This window comes from Daphnia pulicaria, chromosome 7 (assembly GCF_021234035.1).
Source record: "Daphnia pulicaria isolate SC F1-1A chromosome 7, SC_F0-13Bv2, whole genome shotgun sequence".
Taxonomy (NCBI): Eukaryota; Metazoa; Arthropoda; class Branchiopoda; order Diplostraca; family Daphniidae; genus Daphnia; species Daphnia pulicaria.
The window spans coordinates 3,413,952-3,432,251 of NC_060919.1; the positions used below are offsets into that span (position 1 = coordinate 3,413,952).

An 18,300-nucleotide genomic window follows, 5' to 3' on the forward strand; every position below is an offset into this window, starting at 1 on the left:
ATGTACAAAACAAAACAAAATTCACAAATTGTGTATACGAAAAATATTCGAATTTTTTTATTTAATTTCAGAAAGGTTAATGTTTATTTAAAAATTTTAGAATTTGTTTCTGTCTTTTTATTGAAAATCAGAAATACTTTTTGCTAAGCATGAAAAACACGTGGCAACGCAGCACAGACGCTGTCTGAGCTGGAAGGCGTGTGATATTTCTGTATTAGTTTTCCGTAAAAAAAAACCCGGGAACTGAATGAAAACGGCAATAAATGAAATTCTGGTTCGCGAGGTTGATGACTAAACTAATCCACGTAGAAATCCTTTATAACAACTGAATTGATGATGGAGACAGATCAAATGGAAGAGGATACCAGCAACACCAATATCGGCGAACAAGAACCGGGAGCAGAGACAGATGAAACGATGCAAATGGAAGAGGGCCAAGTGCACACGACGACCGTGTTAGATGAACAGAGTCTACAACAACTGATGGATAGTGGAACTGTCAGTGAGGACAGGTATTGAATTTGAATCAAGTCATAGCGAGTGCCCAATCCATAATATTTACTTTTTTTGGTACATGCAGCATTATTGCTATAGTTCAAAACGAGCATGGAGAACCTCAAACGGTATTTTTATTAAATCTAACCCATACATAATAGTTGTTAAAACACAGATTTTTACAGGTGGTGCTGAGTCGGCAGGATGCAGAAGCTTTAGGCATACAGTTGGATCCTGTTGAGCAGCCTGTAGAAGATGAGCAAGGTCAAGTTACCTCTACAGATGAGTTGGAGGGGATGACGGAACAAGTGGATCAAGAGTCTGACATGCAGCAAGCAGAAGACATGACAGAGTATAATGCCGAAAATGTTGAACAGTCAGAATTCCAACAAGAATTGCAGGCTGGAATTCAATCAGATCTTCAATCCCAGCTGCACGCTGAATTTCAATCTGAACTACAAAATGATCTGCAAGACGAACTCCAAGATGAACTGCAGCAAGATGAACTCCAAGATGAACTGCAGCAAGATGAACTCCAAGATGAACTGCAGCAAGATCTCCAAGAAACCCCCAACCAGGAAGAAGAGATCCAACCGGAAATCCCCCCAGAGCTTCAACCTAAAAGTCAAGAACCTTTCCCAGTAACGGATGCCGAATTGGAACCACACGTTGATACGCCGGTTCCAGAAGCCATATCAGTACCTGATGAGAGCGTTCTCCCGGTGGAAACGCAAATCCCAGAAGTAAAAACAAAAGAGCAAGTTCCGAAAGAAGATGAAGAAATGCACACGACGACGGTGTCCTTGGATGCGGTTTCGCAGCAGCTCGCTGAAGACGCTGGCGATGGTGACAGCTCAGCCAATGATGTTCTATCTAACATCATCCAGTCTTTATTCAATCCCAATGAGCCAAATCAATCAAACGTTTCGATTGTTCCGAGGATGGTGGGTGGCAAGCGCAAATTGTGTCTCAGGCTGCCCGCCAGCACGGCCAGCGCTCTTTTGGCACAAACGGGAAGCCCACTAGCCCATTCCTTCACGGAAGGCGGTATCCCGAAGAAGATCAAGATCGTTATCCCACCCAATTCGTTATCGAATAGTGCCGGCAGTTTCGTTACAAGCCTTGCCAATTCCGCATCCGTTATCCATCAAGAAACGAAAGTCGTGAAAATTTCTACATCGCAACAAATAGCCAACAACAATTCGGGCGGGAAAACTACCGGTCCTGCACGACTCGATCCCGACACTTTACCGAACAGCAGTTCTTTCTCTTTGATGTCCTCTCCCGTCAAAAGCTCGTCGAAACCTTTTCTGGCCTCCCTCTTCAGTACCACGTCGACCACGTCTCCGAGTGCCTCGTTAACAGTGACGCCCGTTTCCAACTTACCAAAGAAACCTTTAGGCAGCACCGAAAACCCCATCCAGCTGGTCCAAGAAGGCAACAGCTTCCGTAGTCTCCAGCCGCTCACCCCGGATCAGTTAAAACACATCGCTTCGGTGTTAAAACAAAACCGACAAGCGATCCTGTCTGGCGACGGTAAAGGCGGAAGCGGTACCATCGCCAGCAGCTCAGAAGGCGATGGGGGCAAACGGCGCGTTGTCTACGATGCCAAGTCCAACACGAGGATCGTCTATCGAGTCGTCACTCCTGGCGAATTGAGGAAAACACCTTCAACAGCGGGAGTGGCGACTACAGTCACCAATACCACCCATGGTACGATAACCACTCCGATCGCCGTGAAGAGTTCCGTCACCTTAACACCGGCAGTGACTACAACTCCGGCAGTTGTCAGAGGACGTGGAAGAGGTCGAGGTCGACCCCCCGGACGCACAATACCCTTCGTTCCAAAGCGCAAGCCCGCAAGCACAGAAGAATCGGACTCGGAAGATGTGCAGGAAGATGATGCAGTCAGCACCAGCATAGACATGTCTAAGGTATAATTCCACATATAATGTTGGTAATGACTTGATTTAAAACTTTCAATTGGTTTTCAGGAGGAGCGAGAAGGCAAGAAGAAGCTGCTACCGCGAACACGATCTGGTCGAGTGTCTAAACCTCCCCGTCACATGGTCAAGGATTACAAACGACTGCACCATTTAGATTTTGCCCAGCCGGATTTGGATGACTCTGATGGTGGCTATTCAGATTATCGTATCGATCATTTGTCGCCCAACGTGGTGGTTGGGAACGAGGAAAGCAATGCGGATTCTTCGGAAGATTCCAAAGAACCTGCCAAAGCCGTTATACCAACTTCCCCGTTCAATTGCGCCACTTGCAAACGCGAATATACAACCCCCCACAGGTATGCCAACACTGGAGCCTTATTGAAGTTGAATTGCGAATGATTTATTATGTTTATTTGAAGGTTATCGAGACATTTTGAGCAGTTTCCCGACCACAGTAATAATGTAACAACCCGTCGTAGTTCAACTGTTTCGGCATCGGCCATCGAAAAGAAAAACGGGCAGCATGAGAGAGAAGAACCAGATGCCGAAGAAGAGTCAGACTCTACTGAATCGGAGAAAGTTGTCAAACGGACTGTCAGGACGTCAACTGCTGCCAGCACTATTAGGGGAAGAGGTGGATGGAGAGGCGGACGTGGTCGTGGTCGAGGAAGGGGACGAGGCCGAGGGGTTGGCCGACCTCCTTTGATTCGCTCGCCGGCTGTACTTTCAGAAAAGAGGAAAATCCGCCTTGCGGAGGTAAAGTGATCTGACTTATTTTTTAAAACACGGTTTGACATAATCTGAATTTCAATTTTAGGCCTTGGAAGTATGCACGGATGAAGAAGTGGTGGATGTTGCCGGCCCTAGACTTTCAGCCGCTATGTCAAGTTGGGAATATTTGTTGTTAAGGGTGCAACAGGAAGACGAAGGCAATAGTAGCGCTCCGCTTATCCCGCGGATTCTCAACGAAGTGACTTCCTTATTTGACCGGGTTTCTAGCATGACTGCCCGCCACTTGCATCCTCATAGTAACGGCGGCGACGGCGGTGGGAATGGAGAAGAACACGAGCCTTACCAGCTGACGAATCCTGAGACGGCCCGGTTGCTTGGCCTCCAGTGTGGCACTTATTTTATCAGCAAAGACGAACGCAAGTTATTGGAGGAAGACGCGGTCAATTCGGCTCATTTGTCTCAGACAGCTTCGTCATTGGTCGACGGCACTTCCGTCCCTCCTGCAACCGCATCAATTGCTGTAATAGAAGATCTGCCGCAGATTCCGGTTGCGGCCGTTGTCGTCCCCCCTCAATCGGAGGAGTTGACTCAACAACAAGAAGAGCAGCAGCAAGAAGACGAGGCTCAACTGAAAGCGATCCAGGCGGATTCAGCAGCAGCGGCCGCTTCAAAGTTGTGGGAGGAGCTGGAAGAAGCCGATCACTTGCCACCGACGGCAGGTAGTGAGTCCGGAATAGGCGGAGGGCCCGATGGAGACCAAGCAGACGACGATGCCGTCGACAGTGAACTGATGCAAGTGGATGAAATCGTAAATCAAGTGGTAGAAGGCCAAACGGGTGGCTCTCAGGCTCCTTCTCCTCTTTGAAATGTCGACCCCAATGACAACAACCACTACCCTCTTTTGATCCCTTATCCAGAAAAAAGTGCGAGAGTCATTAAACGCCGACAATGTTAAAAATACAGAAGGAGAAAATGAGAAAAAAAAAGTGCTCTCGCCATATTTTGTCCTCTCCCTATTTTTTTGGTGTCTTTAATTCAGCCAAAACGCGGAGCAACCTGGCAAGTTACGTTTTGTTCAAGTTATAATTAGGTTTTTTTTTTCCTATTCTTCTCTTTTCACATCTTCTTTTCTGCCTGTCAGATTTTTTTTTCTTCATTATTTTTCTCAGTACAGTTCCATCTAATTCCTGTTTCCACCCCCGTCTTGTTTGTTTTCCCTTTCTCCCCTATATTGAAAACACACACACACATCTTACGTGGCATTTGACAGTGAGCTGAATACCCCTCCCCCCATCCCCAATCCAATATGAATACAAACAAAGTCGCAACGGTTCGTTGGAATTTTTCTCTCTTCCGTTTCATTTTACATTGAATGATTTTAATTGACATATTCTTAATAATTTTTTTTTCTGTTGCTTAGGAGTTCAATTATCTGGCATCTTTTTATTTCCAAATCTAATTTGGATTGTGAGACTGGTATTATTTCGGTTGGTGCAGACGAAGTAATAGCAAGTATTTTGGTTGATTCTTAAAGTTCAAACTTTCCTTGTTCTACTCTTAAATGATAATTTGTTTAATTTAGCCGAATGATAGCAAAGTTCAGATTGTGATATCACGGCTACAAGTAAATTGGGTTTGCCATGTTTGCACATTATCCCCATTATGGCGTTTCCTGCCACCACCGCTGAAGCCTCTCTGCAATAATTATCAAAAAATGCCTTTCCACAAGGTTGTTATCTACCATCGAATCCGGAAACATTGGCTGCAAGAGAAGGACTGTGACTGTGATAAATGTGCGGCTAATTCCCCTTTTTCCACATTTCAAGGTGCCACGTTTGCGGTTTGTTTGAACTGGAACGCCGACCAATGGTCTTCTGTTTTAAAACGGAAACAGAAAACAGTCGCCAAACGAAGACAATGGCAATTTAGTGTGCGGCTAAAATCAACAAATGAACCGTAATAACAGCTGGTGCAGACATCCGCAAAGACAAGCTGGCCCATCAGGACATATTCGAAATGTTCTTGTCAACTTAAACAAGTTTCTCAAAACTAGAAACAAAATTGCCATTCATACCGTCCGGCTCGTTTCGTTCTCATGATCATCGAAGCGTGAAACAGGCAATAACACGATCACCACGTCCGCTCATCTTTCCATAACATCTGCAAAATTCCTTGCGGATGATTAAACACTCTCAGGAAAAAATTTTCTTATACTAATAAAATACCTAGTAAACTTATCCCCAATTGAATTCATGCAAATAATCATTTTTTCTTTCTTTTTATCAGACCGTGTTTCACCTAAATGTATTATTCCATGAATATATAATATATATACACACTGGGAGTGTGCTGGCAATTTACCTTGGTGCGCAAAAAGAGGGGGACAGATTTTTTTATTTAAAACAAAAGAGTTTTTTTTTCTTCATTCAATTCTAATTCTTTGTGTATCACAAGTTGGAAACAACATGGACTCGTGGGTTTTCACTTTTTCAGAAGACGTTCCATATCTTTATTTTGACGCTGGATTCTCCAGTCAGCCTTGTCGGCACCAGTCTGCAACCGATCGATCAACGTGTTCTGATCTTCCAGTTCAGTCGACAATCCCTGGGCGAGACCTTTCAGACGGGACAGGGACAAACTCATGTCACCCAGATCTTGCTCTAGCTGCTCGTCGACATTGGAAAGAGGTTTGTGACTAAAATCATTTTCAAGTCCTTTAATCCTCAATGCTGGGTGCTGCTGCTGTGATGGTGAGTCTCGGTCAATCGGTGATGATGTTTGCTCAAGCACCTTGGAAAGATTGCTACTACTACTACTGGAACTAGGCTTTAACAAAGACCCTTCAGAAGAGTTTTTGAGTGGCTCTGAAGGCTTAGAAAAGTAGTTCTTCATACTGCTAAACACACTCTAAAAATCAATGAAATCTGTGTTAAGGAAAAAAACAACCAACCAATGCATAAAATATAGATAGACTACCTTGATATTCTGTATGTGTCTCTCTGAAGTCCTCAATGAATTATTCATTTCATCCAGTCGGCTCCCAGTTCTCTCTAACTGTTCCCTCTGCCTTACCAAGTCCTGGTTGGGTATTTTCAAGGGGAAAATGAATCAAGTTTTAAGTGGTTTTCTAATGTAAGCTTATGTGCAAACCTCAGCGGTGGAGATTCCAATCTGCTCAGTCTCATACAACATTCCTTTAGCTCGCCCTGAAGCCTGCAAAGTACGTTCTTCTATTTTCTGTTTCTCCATAAGAAGTTGTCGTCTACGTTCATCGGCGCTCTGATTTTCTCCTCCGTCCAGAGGTTGGAAACTGTTATTTCCGCCCGACAAACTATTGGCTAATTTTCCTCCAAAGTTATTGAACCTATTGGGTGCCCTTTGAAGAAATTCTTCGTCGTCCACGTCGTCTTCATCGTCAAAAAATGGATTGGAACCTTTAGACTTGACGTAACGCCCACTGGATCCAGCCATAGTTTTTTCGACACTAATACACTTTTCCTTGTATGTATTATTTGTTGCTCACTCACTTTCGCATGCCCTCCGAAGCTGTCAAGGCCTTTAAAGAGACTGCCGAGAGTCGTAACCAAGGTTTGATGTCTTCCCTCTAGCGACAACAAAAGTAATGATTTAATAAAATTGTAAGTAACATAAATCAAATCAATTAAAAACATATTATTATTTTTAAGTTCATTTTAAAATTTCAAAAAATAATTCTCTATTATTATTCATTCTATGAATCAGTAATATTTAATAAAATTAGCTAATTTAAGGAATGTTGCGAGGCTTCACCAGGCTGAGGGAACAGCCCACCTCTTTCTCGTCATAGTAGCCCTTCTTACTTACTTCACTTGTTTTCCCGTGATCAAAATATCTGTGTGAAGTCACGCAACTGTCCTTAGAATGTGTCAGTATCATGAGTGCCTTATTTCCTGATAAAATAATTGCGAAATATTTGAAATAATCAATGGCCACTCGTCACGAGCCATTATCACTTCAAGTGATAACATCTCCGTTCCTTCGCAACGTCGAAACAGCCCATGATGGCAGTGCAACAACTGTGGAAAGACGTACATTTCGAAAAAGTCTTGAAAGACTTGAACGAATCAATATGATTGATTTAGAACCCTTTAGTTCTGAATCAGTCTACCGTCAGCCTTCATGTGAACAGGGTCCTAGTGGAGATAGGAAGCTAGCAAAACGACAAAACAGGCTCAGCAGAGAGATCCTTGGAGTTGATGATGCAGTGTTATCAGCTCCTGACATTGCCCAGTTCCAATCTCAGGAAAGACAGCTTCTTACAAAGAACCAATCAATGAATGGTTCCCTTAATCAAACCGATGTTGATGATGATGTCAGCAGTGTTATTTATGGTGGATCCATAGCATCAACAGTCCCCGACAGATATGGTTTCTTTGGAGGATCTCAGTTCAGTCATGACACTGAAATGTAAGTTTTTTTGTTTCTGTTGAATCCCCTGTTAGTTAACAACAATTTTCTTATTTTAAATTCAATTTAGAAACCCAGCAATGATTGCCATTTTTCGCAAAAGAGAGCTGAAGTGGTTAAACATGTTAGATGATTGGGAAAAGTATATGACATACAAATACAAAAAGGTTTGGCAATATCTTTTATTTTTCTTGTCTTTCATGTTTCTATGAACACCCAATTATTTGTAATCAACAGGTAAGAGACAGGTGTAGGAAAGGAATACCCAGTTCTATCCGTCCCAGAGCGTGGCAATATTTGTGCGGCGGTGGTGTTCTAATGGAAAAGAATAAAGGCGTGTTCGACGATCTACTCGCGCAGCCCGGAGATCCCAAATGGCTGGATGACATCCGAAAAGATTTACATCGACAATTCCCCATGCACGAGATGTTTGCCGATTCCAATGGACCTGGGTAATTACCACATATTGCATCTCAATCATCGCTAGTATACATTCTACTGTTGTTTTTTAAATTAAATAGTCAGGTGGAATTATTTCGGGTTCTAAAAGCCTACACGATTCTCAACCCTGTGGATGGTTACTTTCAAGGGCAGGCTCCTGTTGCAGCTATGCTCGTTATGCACATGCCTGCAGAGGAAGCATTCTGGTGTATGGTTGCAATCTGTGAACGTTATTTACCCGGATATTATAGCCAAGGCCTAGTAATTAGATTTTATTGAATTTTATGCCCTAAATTTATTTTAAAAATGGAATTTTAACACTAGGAAGCAGTTCAAATCGACGGTGATGTCCTGGTAGCTCTTTTAAGAAAAGTATCCCCTTCCGTCCATCGCCATTTAGTAATTATTCGCACACAATTCAAGTAAATTTCAGAATTGTTATCTTAATTATCTTGTTTGTATTTTTATAAAAGACGAAACAAAAATTAGATCCTGTGCTTTTCATGATGGAATGGTTCATGTGCATCTACACCCGTACGCTTCCCTGGTCCTCTGTACTCCGCGTCTGGGACATGTTCTTCTGCGAAGGTATTTATAACCGCTGGCATTTCATCCGCCTTTTTTAAATTTGCAATGTGTCTTTAGGGGTCAAAGTGCTCTTCCGGGTTGGCTTGGTCATCTTGAAGTACAGTTTCATGAAACCCAAGACGATGAAGGAGTGCCCGACAATGTACGAATCGATGGAAGTCTTGCGTCACCTCCATACGAGCGTCACGGAAGAAAACGTTCTTGTTCCTCGCGTAATTTGCATAACCTTTCAACAAAATCTATTTGATTATCTAATTGAATTATTGTGATTGATAGATGTTGAAGCTGCCCATCAACGAAGAAGAGATGGAACGTGTACACAAGAAAGTAGTCGAGCAAAGGAAGAAAGCTGCTTCTTCCCCTCAAGGCAATTAAAAATGCCATGCCTTATTTCCTTTTTGCTTCCTTTTCCCGTTAAAAGACAGAGTATATCATAGAGGTATTATCTCGTTAAATGTAAGAAGGACCGAACAGACGCGGTTTCATATTTTCGTTTTCTATCCCGTCAATCAACCAAAGACCTTTTTGGTTATTTTTTCCCCCTTTTTCTTTGTTATTTGCGACGTGTTTGGACCACTTGATTGAATCTTCCCCTCATCCATCCTACTCCCGCCTCTATCCCGCGTTGTGTTTCCAGTCGGTGCTTTATATAAAATAATCCTATGTCGATAGAAAAAAGATAAACCATTTTTGCACTTTTTTTTATAGATATTTTGTTATATATTTTGCAATGTGTGTTTTTCCTTTGAAATTGCATTCATTAACAACGATTTAGTTTTATTTTAGTCGGAACGTAGCACGTTACTTGTTGCCATTCTTCGCCTGCGGCTAAAAAAACGAAAAAAGGAAACGCTAATTGAAGAACAAATTGAAAACGTGATTGAATTTCCGAGAATTTACCAAAACATAAATGTGGGTAGGGACGTAACGGCTGACCAGCTCATCTAGAACCGTCTGATCCATCTCCGCTACTTGATCGATGGCCGACGTCGTGGTTTTCAACTGGAGTGGAGGCAAAGCCACAAAACCGGACAACAGCGGATACAAGTTGTACTTGAGTTCGTACTCATCTTCGGGATAAATCTGAATCTTGATCTTAAAATGAAAAAACAAAAACAAGACAATTTAAATTGTGAACATTGTGAACAAAAAAGTTTTGGTAAACTATACTTGTTTGTTTCCAGAAAACATGAAAGCGTCATTGGAACTCATGTAGACATCCAGTTCAACGTAGCTAGTGCCTGGATTGTGAATGATGATAGCCATGTTCATTGACTCTCGAACGTATCCGTGAGCAGGTAGTTTGACTTGAATTCGCAATGGAATGCTCCAGGTTTCCATTTCGGGTAAGTCGAACGAACTGGCCGAGTAAGGAATTTTATATCCTTCCACTTTTGATTGATTCGCCCTAAATTTGCCGTGTTAAGTCAAACATTTCCAGTGCCAACAACAGTGACTTGAAAGATTAATACCTTTTCCATTTCAAAGAGTAGGATCCTGTCCTTATATGGCGATTGTCCCCATTCGAAAGTGAAAGTACGGCCACATCATTGGCTTTTTCTCCTTTTTGAAGTGTCAACCCAGATAGTTGACTATTGGGCATGGGTTGATTGGTTAGCAATGGGTCGAATTTCCAAACACCTTGCTCCAACAGTAAAGGAAATGGCGACAAGTTGGTCACCGTCATCACAGCGACACAAGGCTCTCCTACGGGGATCTGTCTCAATGGCTGGAACTGGATCGTCTGAAACTGAGCCTCACACTCGACGGGTTGGACCGTTTCCAGCTCGAGCGTTTTGACGTACTGACTCTTGTAAGTGCATTTACTATTGCACACCTCGCTGGTTATTTCGTAATTTACCTGGAACGTGACGTAATGTTTACCGGGCTGCTCCATTTGAGTAAACACGTTCCATTGGCATGTTTGCCCGGTTGCGATTTCTTCGCTCTTCAACTGAACCGACAAATTGCCGTCGATTTTAGGCTGGTCGTGAACTCGGCCGTCAGTGCTGCTAGTCGTCACAGTCACCGTGACGTTGCTAATATCTTCTTTTTCCCGATTGACCAAATCAAGGTGAAGCGGATAACATTCACCACGAAGGGCCGGGGCGTCATGTCGGATCAAAAGCTCAACGTTTGCAGTCCGGGGAAGAATTTCGGCCGTGTTCAATACAAACAAACCGGACAGACCTTTCTCTGTAGCCGAAGGAAATTCAGAACGTGATGACCCAAATTCTTCACTGGAAGATCCTTCGCATCGCAAATAAGCCACAAGGTCATGTCCCATCTCTAAAGTGACTGAAACAATCTATGGATGGATGAAATTACTTTCTCTTCTTCAATTACCAATCAAAGTTAAACCTACTTGAAGTTCCGCACCAATGTCTTGAGATTGCGCAGCAAATTCAAACTCGTAGTGTCGGATCTGATTGGGTTCAAATTCCAACTCTTCCGGATCCTTCACTTGACAAAAGGGTAAATAGGCAGTATTGTTGAGAGCCACGTGTAAGCTGGTGAACTGTATCGCCTTTGGACCCGTATAACTATTATGAAATTAAAGTTATAATTAATTAAAATTTGTATTTCAAGAGTAATTCCAATTCTTTACCTGACGTGAACTTCGAGTTCGACAACATCCTCGGCAGCAAATTGCTTTTGAGTAAAAGTGGCCTTGACTTCAACGAATGACGAAATCGTGTTGGTAACGATCGTGGTTACGCAGGCGCCGCTGGCCAAACTTGCAAATTGATCAGCCCATAGTTGAGTAGCCAACGAAACCGCGGTAGAGTCGGGAGGCGGCGGTGGTATCCTCTTTTGAAGGATTCCGATGAGATTATCGAATAATTGGCTCTTTTCTTCTTGGCTTTTCATCGTCACCCGGGAACACAATTCTACGGCATATGTGAAGTATTCGGCAGGCCGACCGGAAAGAAAAGCACAACGCAAACCCAACTGGAGTAGAGATGTCAGTGGCATCCACCAGAAGTCTTTGCGGTAATCCCAGAGCAAAGGTTCGAGCAAACTAAACAAAGCGTTAATTTCCATTAATAATAAATTAAAATAAAAGTTGAAGTCAATTTTGATTACGTTAGGGCTTCCGCAAAGTTTTCCGACCGGCAATATTCTTCAGCCATTTGCACCACTAGGAGAAGAAAAATGTTAGTTTGCTCTGATACTGGTTTTTAAAAGTGCAAGTGATAAATTACATAAATACTGCTTCATCCGAGGAGATCGGTGATTTTTAAATTGATTTACTGCATTTGTAAGAGCAGCAACGATCATACCCTACACACCAAGTTAAAATAACTTGTCGAAATAGGAAATGTTTTAATAAAAGGCAGTACCGTGAGATCAACTTGATGTCTTTCGCGGATTAACATTGCAGCAATCCCGTCGTTCTCAGCTTTCATATCAGCTGGTTCAAGACTCAACCGACTAGGTCGCCAAGGTCTTTGACCAAAGAATTCCAATTGTGACGATTCGCCGAACGATAATGGAGTCAAAAAATTAATGACAGTTTCGTCGAGAGCATCGTAATCTTGGTAGCAAGCCTTCTTCCTTAGAATGGATTGCTGCGCAGACTGTTGGTAGAAGAAGCCAGGATGTTGAGTCTGGATTGCCGGAAGTCCTAGCTCAATCGCATCATCAAACAAACTGCCAAACGTCGAAAATCTTAAACAAAAGAATTCATAAAATTTAATGAAAAATCATTTTTGAAAAAACATTTTATTTTAGTTATACTGGGCAGCCAGCCAGGCGTGATGTTCGAATTTGCTCAAAGGGTTACCAATCCGCAGCCGAAAAAAGTCCATGTGACTCCTGAAATGGGCGATAGCTTCGCGAGGCAGATTGAGCAAGAACGAGAGACGCCAGACCTTGTAGCCGATGTATCCAGCGACAATCTTCACTTCAGTGACATTGGCATCTGTGATGCGAAGCTCTAGCAAATGGGCATAAGATTGGCTGTAATGCTTGTGCGCCATGGCAACGTCCTGCTTAAGCTCGTGGTAAAATCCGATTTTAAACTGATGTCTCACAAACAAGTAGCCGTGATTTGTACGGTTCAATTGGTCGCGGTGGGAGCGAACGGCCCTCGATGACAAATGATAACTACTTTGACAAAGTTCGTAAAATGCGCTCTCCAACCTGTTTCGTAGTATAGTGTAACATTATATAACGCACGACTACACTTAAAATAACGTGATACCTCAAGGTGTATCCCTGTAGATGATCGCTACGGCAAGGAAGGACAAAGAGCGATTTAGGTGGTAATTCACACACTTGGCACAAAGCTGCAGCTCTATCTGCTGCCAAAATATCTTCACTGGAAGGTAATGGAGGGCTATTTTGTAAGAGGACTAGGCAGAGCTTACTACCCCTTCCCATAAGCTTCATACTGGATAGAAAAATGATAGTTAATAACAAAATATTTGAGTTCAATTTTTTGACAGAATGATTTACCGAGTTGTTTGGATTAGATGTGCACATTCTGCATGTTTGGCCTTCCATGCAGGATCGTCCCACTCCAAATCATAGAAGAGAACCAAGACACCTGGAATCTGTTTCAGGTGTTTGGACATCCATTTTCTCTTGAGGATGCCTTTAGGAATGTACCATTCATATGACGTTCTCTAAAACAAATGAGTGAAAAAAAAAAATTAAAAAAAAAAAACTTTGATCTCTCAACCTAAAAGATAAATTACATCAGGTTTCGCCAGGGGGAATGCATGATTAACTCCAAAAAGAACGAAATGGAGGGGAGGTCTCTCGCTTCGATTAGATGACGTGAAAGAGTTCCATATCAGCAGGTGAGTCTGATTCGTTTCAACATTCAGTCCCGTCAGACCGACCAACGCTAACGGTCGATCCACCAACTCTTCGGGTAATTCGAGATCCGAGCTCATTATTTTTCTAACTTCAAGGGCGATGATGAACAATATGTAAAAACCATGAGAAGCCAAAACAAAACTACGAACAATTTCCACCCTAAAACTCTACCCCGGTAGCAGACGAAATATCAAACATAGAAAAACAAAAAATAATGCTGTATTGCCAGTTCGCCAATTTTCAAAATTTAAGGTAAACTTTCTTTGATATTTTCTTAGTTTGTTTTGTACATACCCTGTACCCAGAACAATGTTAAGACAACGCGGAAGTAATTCGCGGAAATATGCCTTCCTAATTAATTAAGCTTAATTAATTCAATAGGGTTGGAAACATTTGAAAACAAACAAAACAGCATGTTGATGGGACATGGGAATGAGTCATGGAACACCCTTTTAAATTCCACGAACTCTTTTATCATTAGGCTTTCGTAGTAATTAACAAATCATTCAAAACAAAATTGTTACTCATCGTACCGATAAGGCGATAACAAAAGAAAACTTCGGACCCCATGCCCCATGCGCAATTAAGAACGGATTCAGAGTTGCCAAATTTTGTCTGACAAATTTTAATTTTATTGAACCCATCCCTTGATTTGCCATAAAGAAAATAACCTTAGTTTATTACTCGCCCCTTTTACAGATTGCAGTCGATAAACGCCGCGCTGTAAGAGCGTCGTCACGTGTCACGTTTATTAATCCCAATTGGTACTAGTTTTATCCGTGGTTCTTTTGGCATTTAATTTAAGGTACATTAATTCTTCTCATTACTTTATTTGCAATGTTATTAAATTATTCCACGAGGTGTTAGGTTAACAAGGAAAATGGCTAGACATTTGCAACCGACACCATCAATCGTCGTGGAAGATGTCGACCGAATTCAGACTCGTTTGGAATTTCAGTCTCCACCATCGTATACACTAAAGATCCAAGACAACAACAACTGTCATTCGCCATTGAGTCTGTGCGCCAGTTTCGGCATAATCAAACCCGATGTCGACGCTTATGTCACGCCCCTCTCTCTTTGCCAACAACCGTCGACGCCGATTTCACCTTCCGTCCCAGTTTACTTTCCAGTTGAGTTTACTTGTGCAGCAATTTGTTTTGTTGTATTGCTTAAACTAATTGATTGAAAATTGAATCGACAGTCGAGAGAAAAAGTCATTGTGGTGTCTGGTGGTGCGATGCCGCCATGCTTGGCCACGTCAGGATTGGAGAGCAGCTTCACTTCCGTCGATATTGGCGGCCCAAATCACCCAGCCGCTAGATCTATTGGCGATAATGATTCTAGTTGGAATTCCGATGTTAGCCATCAAACCACTGGTTGCTTCGATCTCAAGTAAATGTTTCTTTCCATAACTTTATGGTATTTATAGTGTTTTAATTGAAATTTCTTGAACTGATAGATCGGGTCTGATTTGCGTAACACGGGCTATTACTGGTAGTGTCGATCCAACAAGAGAAAAGTGTGATCACCACCGAGTCGACATGAGTGAAAGTCCTTTAGAATTGCATCCAGTCAAATCTGGACGACCATCAGGGGTGCATGGGTCCAAGAAAAGAATGTCAGCGTGTTCCATGATTGGCATTTTCTTCATCTGCCTCGCAGTAGTCGGACTAGTCGCTATTGGAATCGCAATGTACATCGAATGTAAGGGTTTATTTGTTTTTTTACTTTTTGATCTTTGTTACCAAAAAGACAATCGCTTTTATTTCAATTGTTTTTCCAGTCGTGTCGAAGCCGTTGTGGATCGCGAAAAGTAAGCTACCGGTATTGAACGAGACTACGATATGCGACTATCTGCTTGACAGCTGTGATAATAGCACTTTGTTGGCTACCACTGCTGCTGAGCTAGCTGCAGGCAATCAAAAAAGTAAATTAAGGAATGATGTTTTTGCAAATTTGAAGGAAAGGCTAATATTTTATTGTGTATTAGATTTCACATTGGAAAGCGGTAGAGTGGAAGCGACATTTAGCAGCAATTTTACCAGCCAAATCTCCAGCAAACTTCCTGCAAAAGCAGCATGAATAATCTAGTCCTTTAAGAGACTACTCACGTTTTATTTTAAACACTAAACGAAATTTATGGTGTCGAAAAGAAATTGATATGATTTTAGATTCTTGATTGTTTATTTGCAAATTTTATGTATATGATGAGCCCATTTTATCACACAATACAGTATTAAAATATTATCTCAACTTTTTGAAGTTTGAATGCTTTTCACTACAGCTATGTGGCGCCATGTACGGCATTTTCATGAACCATAACTTCCGCATAATGGTAGTCAGATACATGGCCTTCATTTCTATCAGTCATTACCGAAAGTAAGATTAGTGTTGTCCTTTTTATTTCCTCAGGTTGTCCTAATTTTTGGCATCGATTTTTTGACTGACGATCATATTGAAAGGTGGAAGCTGTGGCAGTTAAATTGTTGTTGCATTACTGCTTAATTTGCTTTAGCTGTCAGTGAAATTTTCATTCTTTATTTGTTTGGCGATGGCGACCAATCCCGCCCTTCAGGTATTACTCATCGAACTTAATTGCACAATATCAACAATAGTCCTAATCAAATATTGTTGCAGAAAGCCATCGATCTCGTGACGAAAGCAACTGAAGAGGATAAAAACAAAAATTATGAAGAAGCACTGCGCCTCTACGAGCATTCAGTTGAATACTTTTTGCATGCCATCAAATGTAAGATTTTTGTGGAATCACTGCAGGATATTGCATAACCTATTTGTTTTTGTTGTTTCAGATGGAACTCAGAGTGAGCGAGCCAGAGAGACAATCCGAGAAAAATGCAAACACTATCTTGAAAGGGCTGAAAAGCTGAAAGAATATCTTAAAAAAGGGAAAGACACCGGAAAGAAACCAGTTAAAGATGGAGCCGCCCCAACAAAGTAAACTAGTTTGTCTCTCATCAGATTTGACTTTTGTTACATTCATTCCCTTTTTTAGGAAAAACAATGATAAAGACAGCGAATCAGATGAAGATGGTGAGGATCCTGAAAAAAAGAAAATGCAGACCAAACTGGAGGGAGCCATTGTTATGGAGAAGCCAAACGTCAGTTGGTCAGATGTTGCTGGGTTGGAGGGAGCAAAAGAAGCCTTAAAAGAAGCTGTAATTCTGCCCATAAAATTTCCTCAGCTCTTTACTGGCAAAAGAACACCTTGGAAAGGCATCCTTCTCTTTGGGGTAAAGCCTTTCTTTAAAAAATCCTTGGATTTAAGCTAATTAAATATTTTCTTCCCATTAGCCACCTGGGACTGGCAAATCATACCTTGCAAAAGCTGTGGCCACCGAGGCGAATAATTCAACCTTCTTTTCTGTTTCATCATCCGACTTGGTGTCGAAGTGGCTGGGTGAATCAGAAAAACTTGTTCGTAACTTGTTCGAATTGGCTCGCGCCCACAAACCATCGATCGTTTTCATCGACGAGATAGATTCCCTCTGTTCAACTCGCTCAGAGAATGAATCGGAATCTGCCAGAAGAATCAAGACCGAGTTTCTTATTCAAATGCAAGGTGTTGGTAAAGATCAACAGGGAATCCTAGTCTTGGCCGCTACAAACATCCCATGGGTTCTGGATTCGGCTATCAGGTATATTGAAGTCTAAAATAAAACATTTTCCATGCAAATTGGCCTCTAATAATTCGTTAATGCTTTCATAGACGACGCTTTGAAAAACGAATTTACATTCCTCTTCCGGAAGAGCCGGCTAGACTGAATATGTTTAAACTAGCATTTGGAGATACAAAACATAGCCTGACGGAAGAAGACCTCCGATTGCTCTCCAAGAAAACGGAAGGGTAAGTCTTTATTGAAACACATTTTTGGAATTTAAAAAAAAATAATAATTTTATTTATTTGTTTATTTATTTATTTTTGTGCAGATTCTCTGGAGCTGACATTACGATATTGGTGAGGGACGCTCTGATGCAGCCCGTCAGAAAAGTCCAATTAGCAACTCATTTCCGACGTGTGAGGGGTCCATCAACTGCGGATCCGAATGTTATCGTTGACGATTTACTTACACCTTGTAGTCCCGGATCGCCTGGCGCCATAGAAATGAACTGGATGGATGTACCTGGAGAAAAACTGTTGGAACCGCCCGTCACAATGGTAATTTTACTTTTATTAAATTATTGCTGAGATCTAAATCGACATTGAAAATATTTCGCTTTTGTTTTGTTGATATAGAGTGACATGTTACGATCTTTAGCCACTTCTAAGCCGACTGTTAACGAAGAGGATCTAGTTAAATTGCAAAAATTCACAGAAGACTTTGGTCAAGAGGGATAATAACAAACTGAATGACCATGTGAAATAATGCAGTTTTGCTGTGTGGAATCAAGTAAATAAAAACCACTTTTTTTATCTCCACTCCTTTAAACCCACTTCTACCCCCCACATTCAAAACCTTTCCACCCCACTACACTGATGTAAATGTGATTCTCTTTATTTCCCTACTTGACCGTTTGGGATTGCAGAAATGGTCGGATTATAGGAGAAGTTATTGAATCCGTCAAGCTCCTTCAAAACAAGTCCATTTACATGTTATTTGCATACTTTTTTTTGCTTCTTTTCGCGACCATTAGAAGGTATGAAATGAATGGAAAACTCTCCCATAATCGAAAAGAATTGGTCAGTTATTTGTAAAATTGAAATACATGCTTCTGAAGTCCACATTGATTCCATTTCTAAATTTGAACCAGCCAGCAATCCCTAATTTAATTTACTTTTTTCCCAATTTAGCAATTGTAAGT

At 41.6% G+C, this 18,300-nt stretch overlaps 6 protein-coding genes across 8 annotated transcripts; 4 read left to right on the forward strand and 2 right to left on the reverse strand.

The window, feature by feature from the left end:
- The first annotated feature begins 157 nt into the window (after window positions 1-157).
- Window positions 158-5,223, forward strand: LOC124349410. 3 transcript variants are annotated; one of them, XR_006920283.1, is made up of 8 exons: window positions 158-512; window positions 581-623; window positions 681-2,429; window positions 2,490-2,797; window positions 2,861-3,197; window positions 3,259-4,503; window positions 4,594-4,675; window positions 4,756-5,223. XR_006920283.1 is itself a non-coding variant. In XM_046799987.1 (6 exons), the coding sequence occupies exons 1-6, from the start codon at window positions 334-336 to the stop codon at window positions 4,036-4,038; spliced, it is 3,396 nt and encodes a 1,131-aa protein (XP_046655943.1). In that variant the 5' UTR covers window positions 158-333; the 3' UTR covers window positions 4,039-4,506. The 3 variants fall into 3 exon arrangements, 1 of the variants encoding a protein (XP_046655943.1); XR_006920282.1 differs by having other exon boundaries at window positions 4,594-5,223; XM_046799987.1 differs by lacking the exons at window positions 4,594-4,675; window positions 4,756-5,223 and having other exon boundaries at window positions 3,259-4,506.
- A 237-nt stretch (window positions 5,224-5,460) lies between these two features.
- LOC124349912 (synaptosomal-associated protein 29-like) lies at window positions 5,461-6,750 on the reverse strand. Its single transcript, XM_046800846.1, has 3 exons — window positions 6,324-6,750; window positions 6,150-6,251; window positions 5,461-6,080 (listed from the first exon to the last, which is right to left on the reverse strand). The coding sequence occupies exons 1-3, from the start codon at window positions 6,642-6,644 to the stop codon at window positions 5,655-5,657; spliced, it is 849 nt and encodes a 282-aa protein (XP_046656802.1). The 5' UTR covers window positions 6,645-6,750; the 3' UTR covers window positions 5,461-5,654.
- A 249-nt stretch (window positions 6,751-6,999) lies between these two features.
- On the forward strand, window positions 7,000-9,477 carry LOC124349679 (TBC1 domain family member 10A-like). Its single transcript, XM_046800463.1, has 8 exons — window positions 7,000-7,619; window positions 7,690-7,786; window positions 7,857-8,071; window positions 8,141-8,321; window positions 8,385-8,459; window positions 8,534-8,648; window positions 8,706-8,860; window positions 8,925-9,477. The coding sequence occupies exons 1-8, from the start codon at window positions 7,138-7,140 to the stop codon at window positions 9,021-9,023; spliced, it is 1,419 nt and encodes a 472-aa protein (XP_046656419.1). The 5' UTR covers window positions 7,000-7,137; the 3' UTR covers window positions 9,024-9,477.
- Window positions 9,171-13,677, reverse strand: LOC124349415 (trafficking protein particle complex subunit 11-like). Its single transcript, XM_046799995.1, has 13 exons — window positions 13,352-13,677; window positions 13,110-13,279; window positions 12,856-13,044; window positions 12,390-12,794; window positions 11,993-12,320; window positions 11,855-11,933; window positions 11,736-11,790; window positions 11,257-11,670; window positions 11,014-11,191; window positions 10,121-10,956; window positions 9,819-10,056; window positions 9,549-9,743; window positions 9,171-9,476 (listed from the first exon to the last, which is right to left on the reverse strand). Exons 1-13 carry the CDS (start codon window positions 13,550-13,552, stop codon window positions 9,450-9,452), a joined length of 3,315 nt encoding a protein of 1,104 aa, XP_046655951.1. The 5' UTR covers window positions 13,553-13,677; the 3' UTR covers window positions 9,171-9,449.
- Window positions 13,678-14,127: 450 nt separating this feature from the next.
- LOC124349889 lies at window positions 14,128-15,729 on the forward strand. Its single transcript, XM_046800815.1, has 6 exons — window positions 14,128-14,280; window positions 14,343-14,607; window positions 14,680-14,870; window positions 14,938-15,182; window positions 15,262-15,405; window positions 15,469-15,729. The coding sequence occupies exons 2-6, from the start codon at window positions 14,356-14,358 to the stop codon at window positions 15,558-15,560; spliced, it is 924 nt and encodes a 307-aa protein (XP_046656771.1). The 5' UTR covers window positions 14,128-14,280; window positions 14,343-14,355; the 3' UTR covers window positions 15,561-15,729.
- Window positions 15,730-15,832: 103 nt separating this feature from the next.
- Window positions 15,833-18,220, forward strand: LOC124349702 (vacuolar protein sorting-associated protein 4-like). The gene is made up of 8 exons (XM_046800497.1): window positions 15,833-16,053; window positions 16,116-16,227; window positions 16,289-16,433; window positions 16,492-16,729; window positions 16,791-17,134; window positions 17,206-17,343; window positions 17,428-17,656; window positions 17,735-18,220. The coding sequence occupies exons 1-8, from the start codon at window positions 16,030-16,032 to the stop codon at window positions 17,834-17,836; spliced, it is 1,332 nt and encodes a 443-aa protein (XP_046656453.1). The 5' UTR covers window positions 15,833-16,029; the 3' UTR covers window positions 17,837-18,220.
- Window positions 18,221-18,300: the final 80 nt, after the last annotated feature.

What these genes read in the sequence shown, in the direction of transcription:
- LOC124349702 (XM_046800497.1), top strand. Translation starts at nt 16,030, where the DNA reads ATGGCGACCAATCCCGCCCTTCAG. An exon ending in GTTCTGGATTCGGCTATCAG is followed by an intron (nt 17,135 to 17,205) that starts GTATATTGAAGT and finishes ATGCTTTCATAG; the next exon opens with ACGACGCTTTGAAAAACGAA. An exon ending in TGGAACCGCCCGTCACAATG is followed by an intron (nt 17,657 to 17,734) that starts GTAATTTTACTT and finishes TTGTTGATATAG; the next exon opens with AGTGACATGTTACGATCTTT.
- LOC124349410 (XM_046799987.1), top strand. Translation starts at nt 334, where the DNA reads ATGATGGAGACAGATCAAATGGAAGAGGATACCAGCAACACCAATATC. An exon ending in GGAACTGTCAGTGAGGACAG is followed by an intron (nt 513 to 580) that starts GTATTGAATTTG and finishes TGGTACATGCAG; the next exon opens with CATTATTGCTATAGTTCAAA. An exon ending in CCAGCATAGACATGTCTAAG is followed by an intron (nt 2,430 to 2,489) that starts GTATAATTCCAC and finishes ATTGGTTTTCAG; the next exon opens with GAGGAGCGAGAAGGCAAGAA.
- LOC124349415 (XM_046799995.1), bottom strand. Translation starts at nt 13,552, where the DNA reads ATGAGCTCGGATCTCGAATTACCCGAAGAGTTGGTGGATCGACCGTTA. An exon ending in CATCTAATCCAAACAACTCG is followed by an intron (nt 13,045 to 13,109) that starts GTAAATCATTCT and finishes TTTTCTATCCAG; the next exon opens with TATGAAGCTTATGGGAAGGG. An exon ending in GAACTCGAAGTTCACGTCAG is followed by an intron (nt 11,192 to 11,256) that starts GTAAAGAATTGG and finishes ATTTCATAATAG; the next exon opens with TTATACGGGTCCAAAGGCGA.
- LOC124349912 (XM_046800846.1), bottom strand. Translation starts at nt 6,644, where the DNA reads ATGGCTGGATCCAGTGGGCGTTACGTCAAGTCTAAAGGTTCCAATCCA. An exon ending in TTGGAATCTCCACCGCTGAG is followed by an intron (nt 6,252 to 6,323) that starts GTTTGCACATAA and finishes ATACCCAACCAG; the next exon opens with GACTTGGTAAGGCAGAGGGA. An exon ending in GACACATACAGAATATCAAG is followed by an intron (nt 6,081 to 6,149) that starts GTAGTCTATCTA and finishes ATTGATTTTTAG; the next exon opens with AGTGTGTTTAGCAGTATGAA.
- LOC124349889 (XM_046800815.1), top strand. Translation starts at nt 14,356, where the DNA reads ATGGCTAGACATTTGCAACCGACACCATCAATCGTCGTGGAAGATGTC. An exon ending in ACTGGTTGCTTCGATCTCAA is followed by an intron (nt 14,871 to 14,937) that starts GTAAATGTTTCT and finishes TTGAACTGATAG; the next exon opens with ATCGGGTCTGATTTGCGTAA. An exon ending in AATCGCAATGTACATCGAAT is followed by an intron (nt 15,183 to 15,261) that starts GTAAGGGTTTAT and finishes TTGTTTTTCCAG; the next exon opens with TCGTGTCGAAGCCGTTGTGG.
- LOC124349679 (XM_046800463.1), top strand. Translation starts at nt 7,138, where the DNA reads ATGGCCACTCGTCACGAGCCATTATCACTTCAAGTGATAACATCTCCG. An exon ending in GCCGATTCCAATGGACCTGG is followed by an intron (nt 8,072 to 8,140) that starts GTAATTACCACA and finishes TAAATTAAATAG; the next exon opens with TCAGGTGGAATTATTTCGGG. An exon ending in GATATTATAGCCAAGGCCTA is followed by an intron (nt 8,322 to 8,384) that starts GTAATTAGATTT and finishes TTTTAACACTAG; the next exon opens with GAAGCAGTTCAAATCGACGG.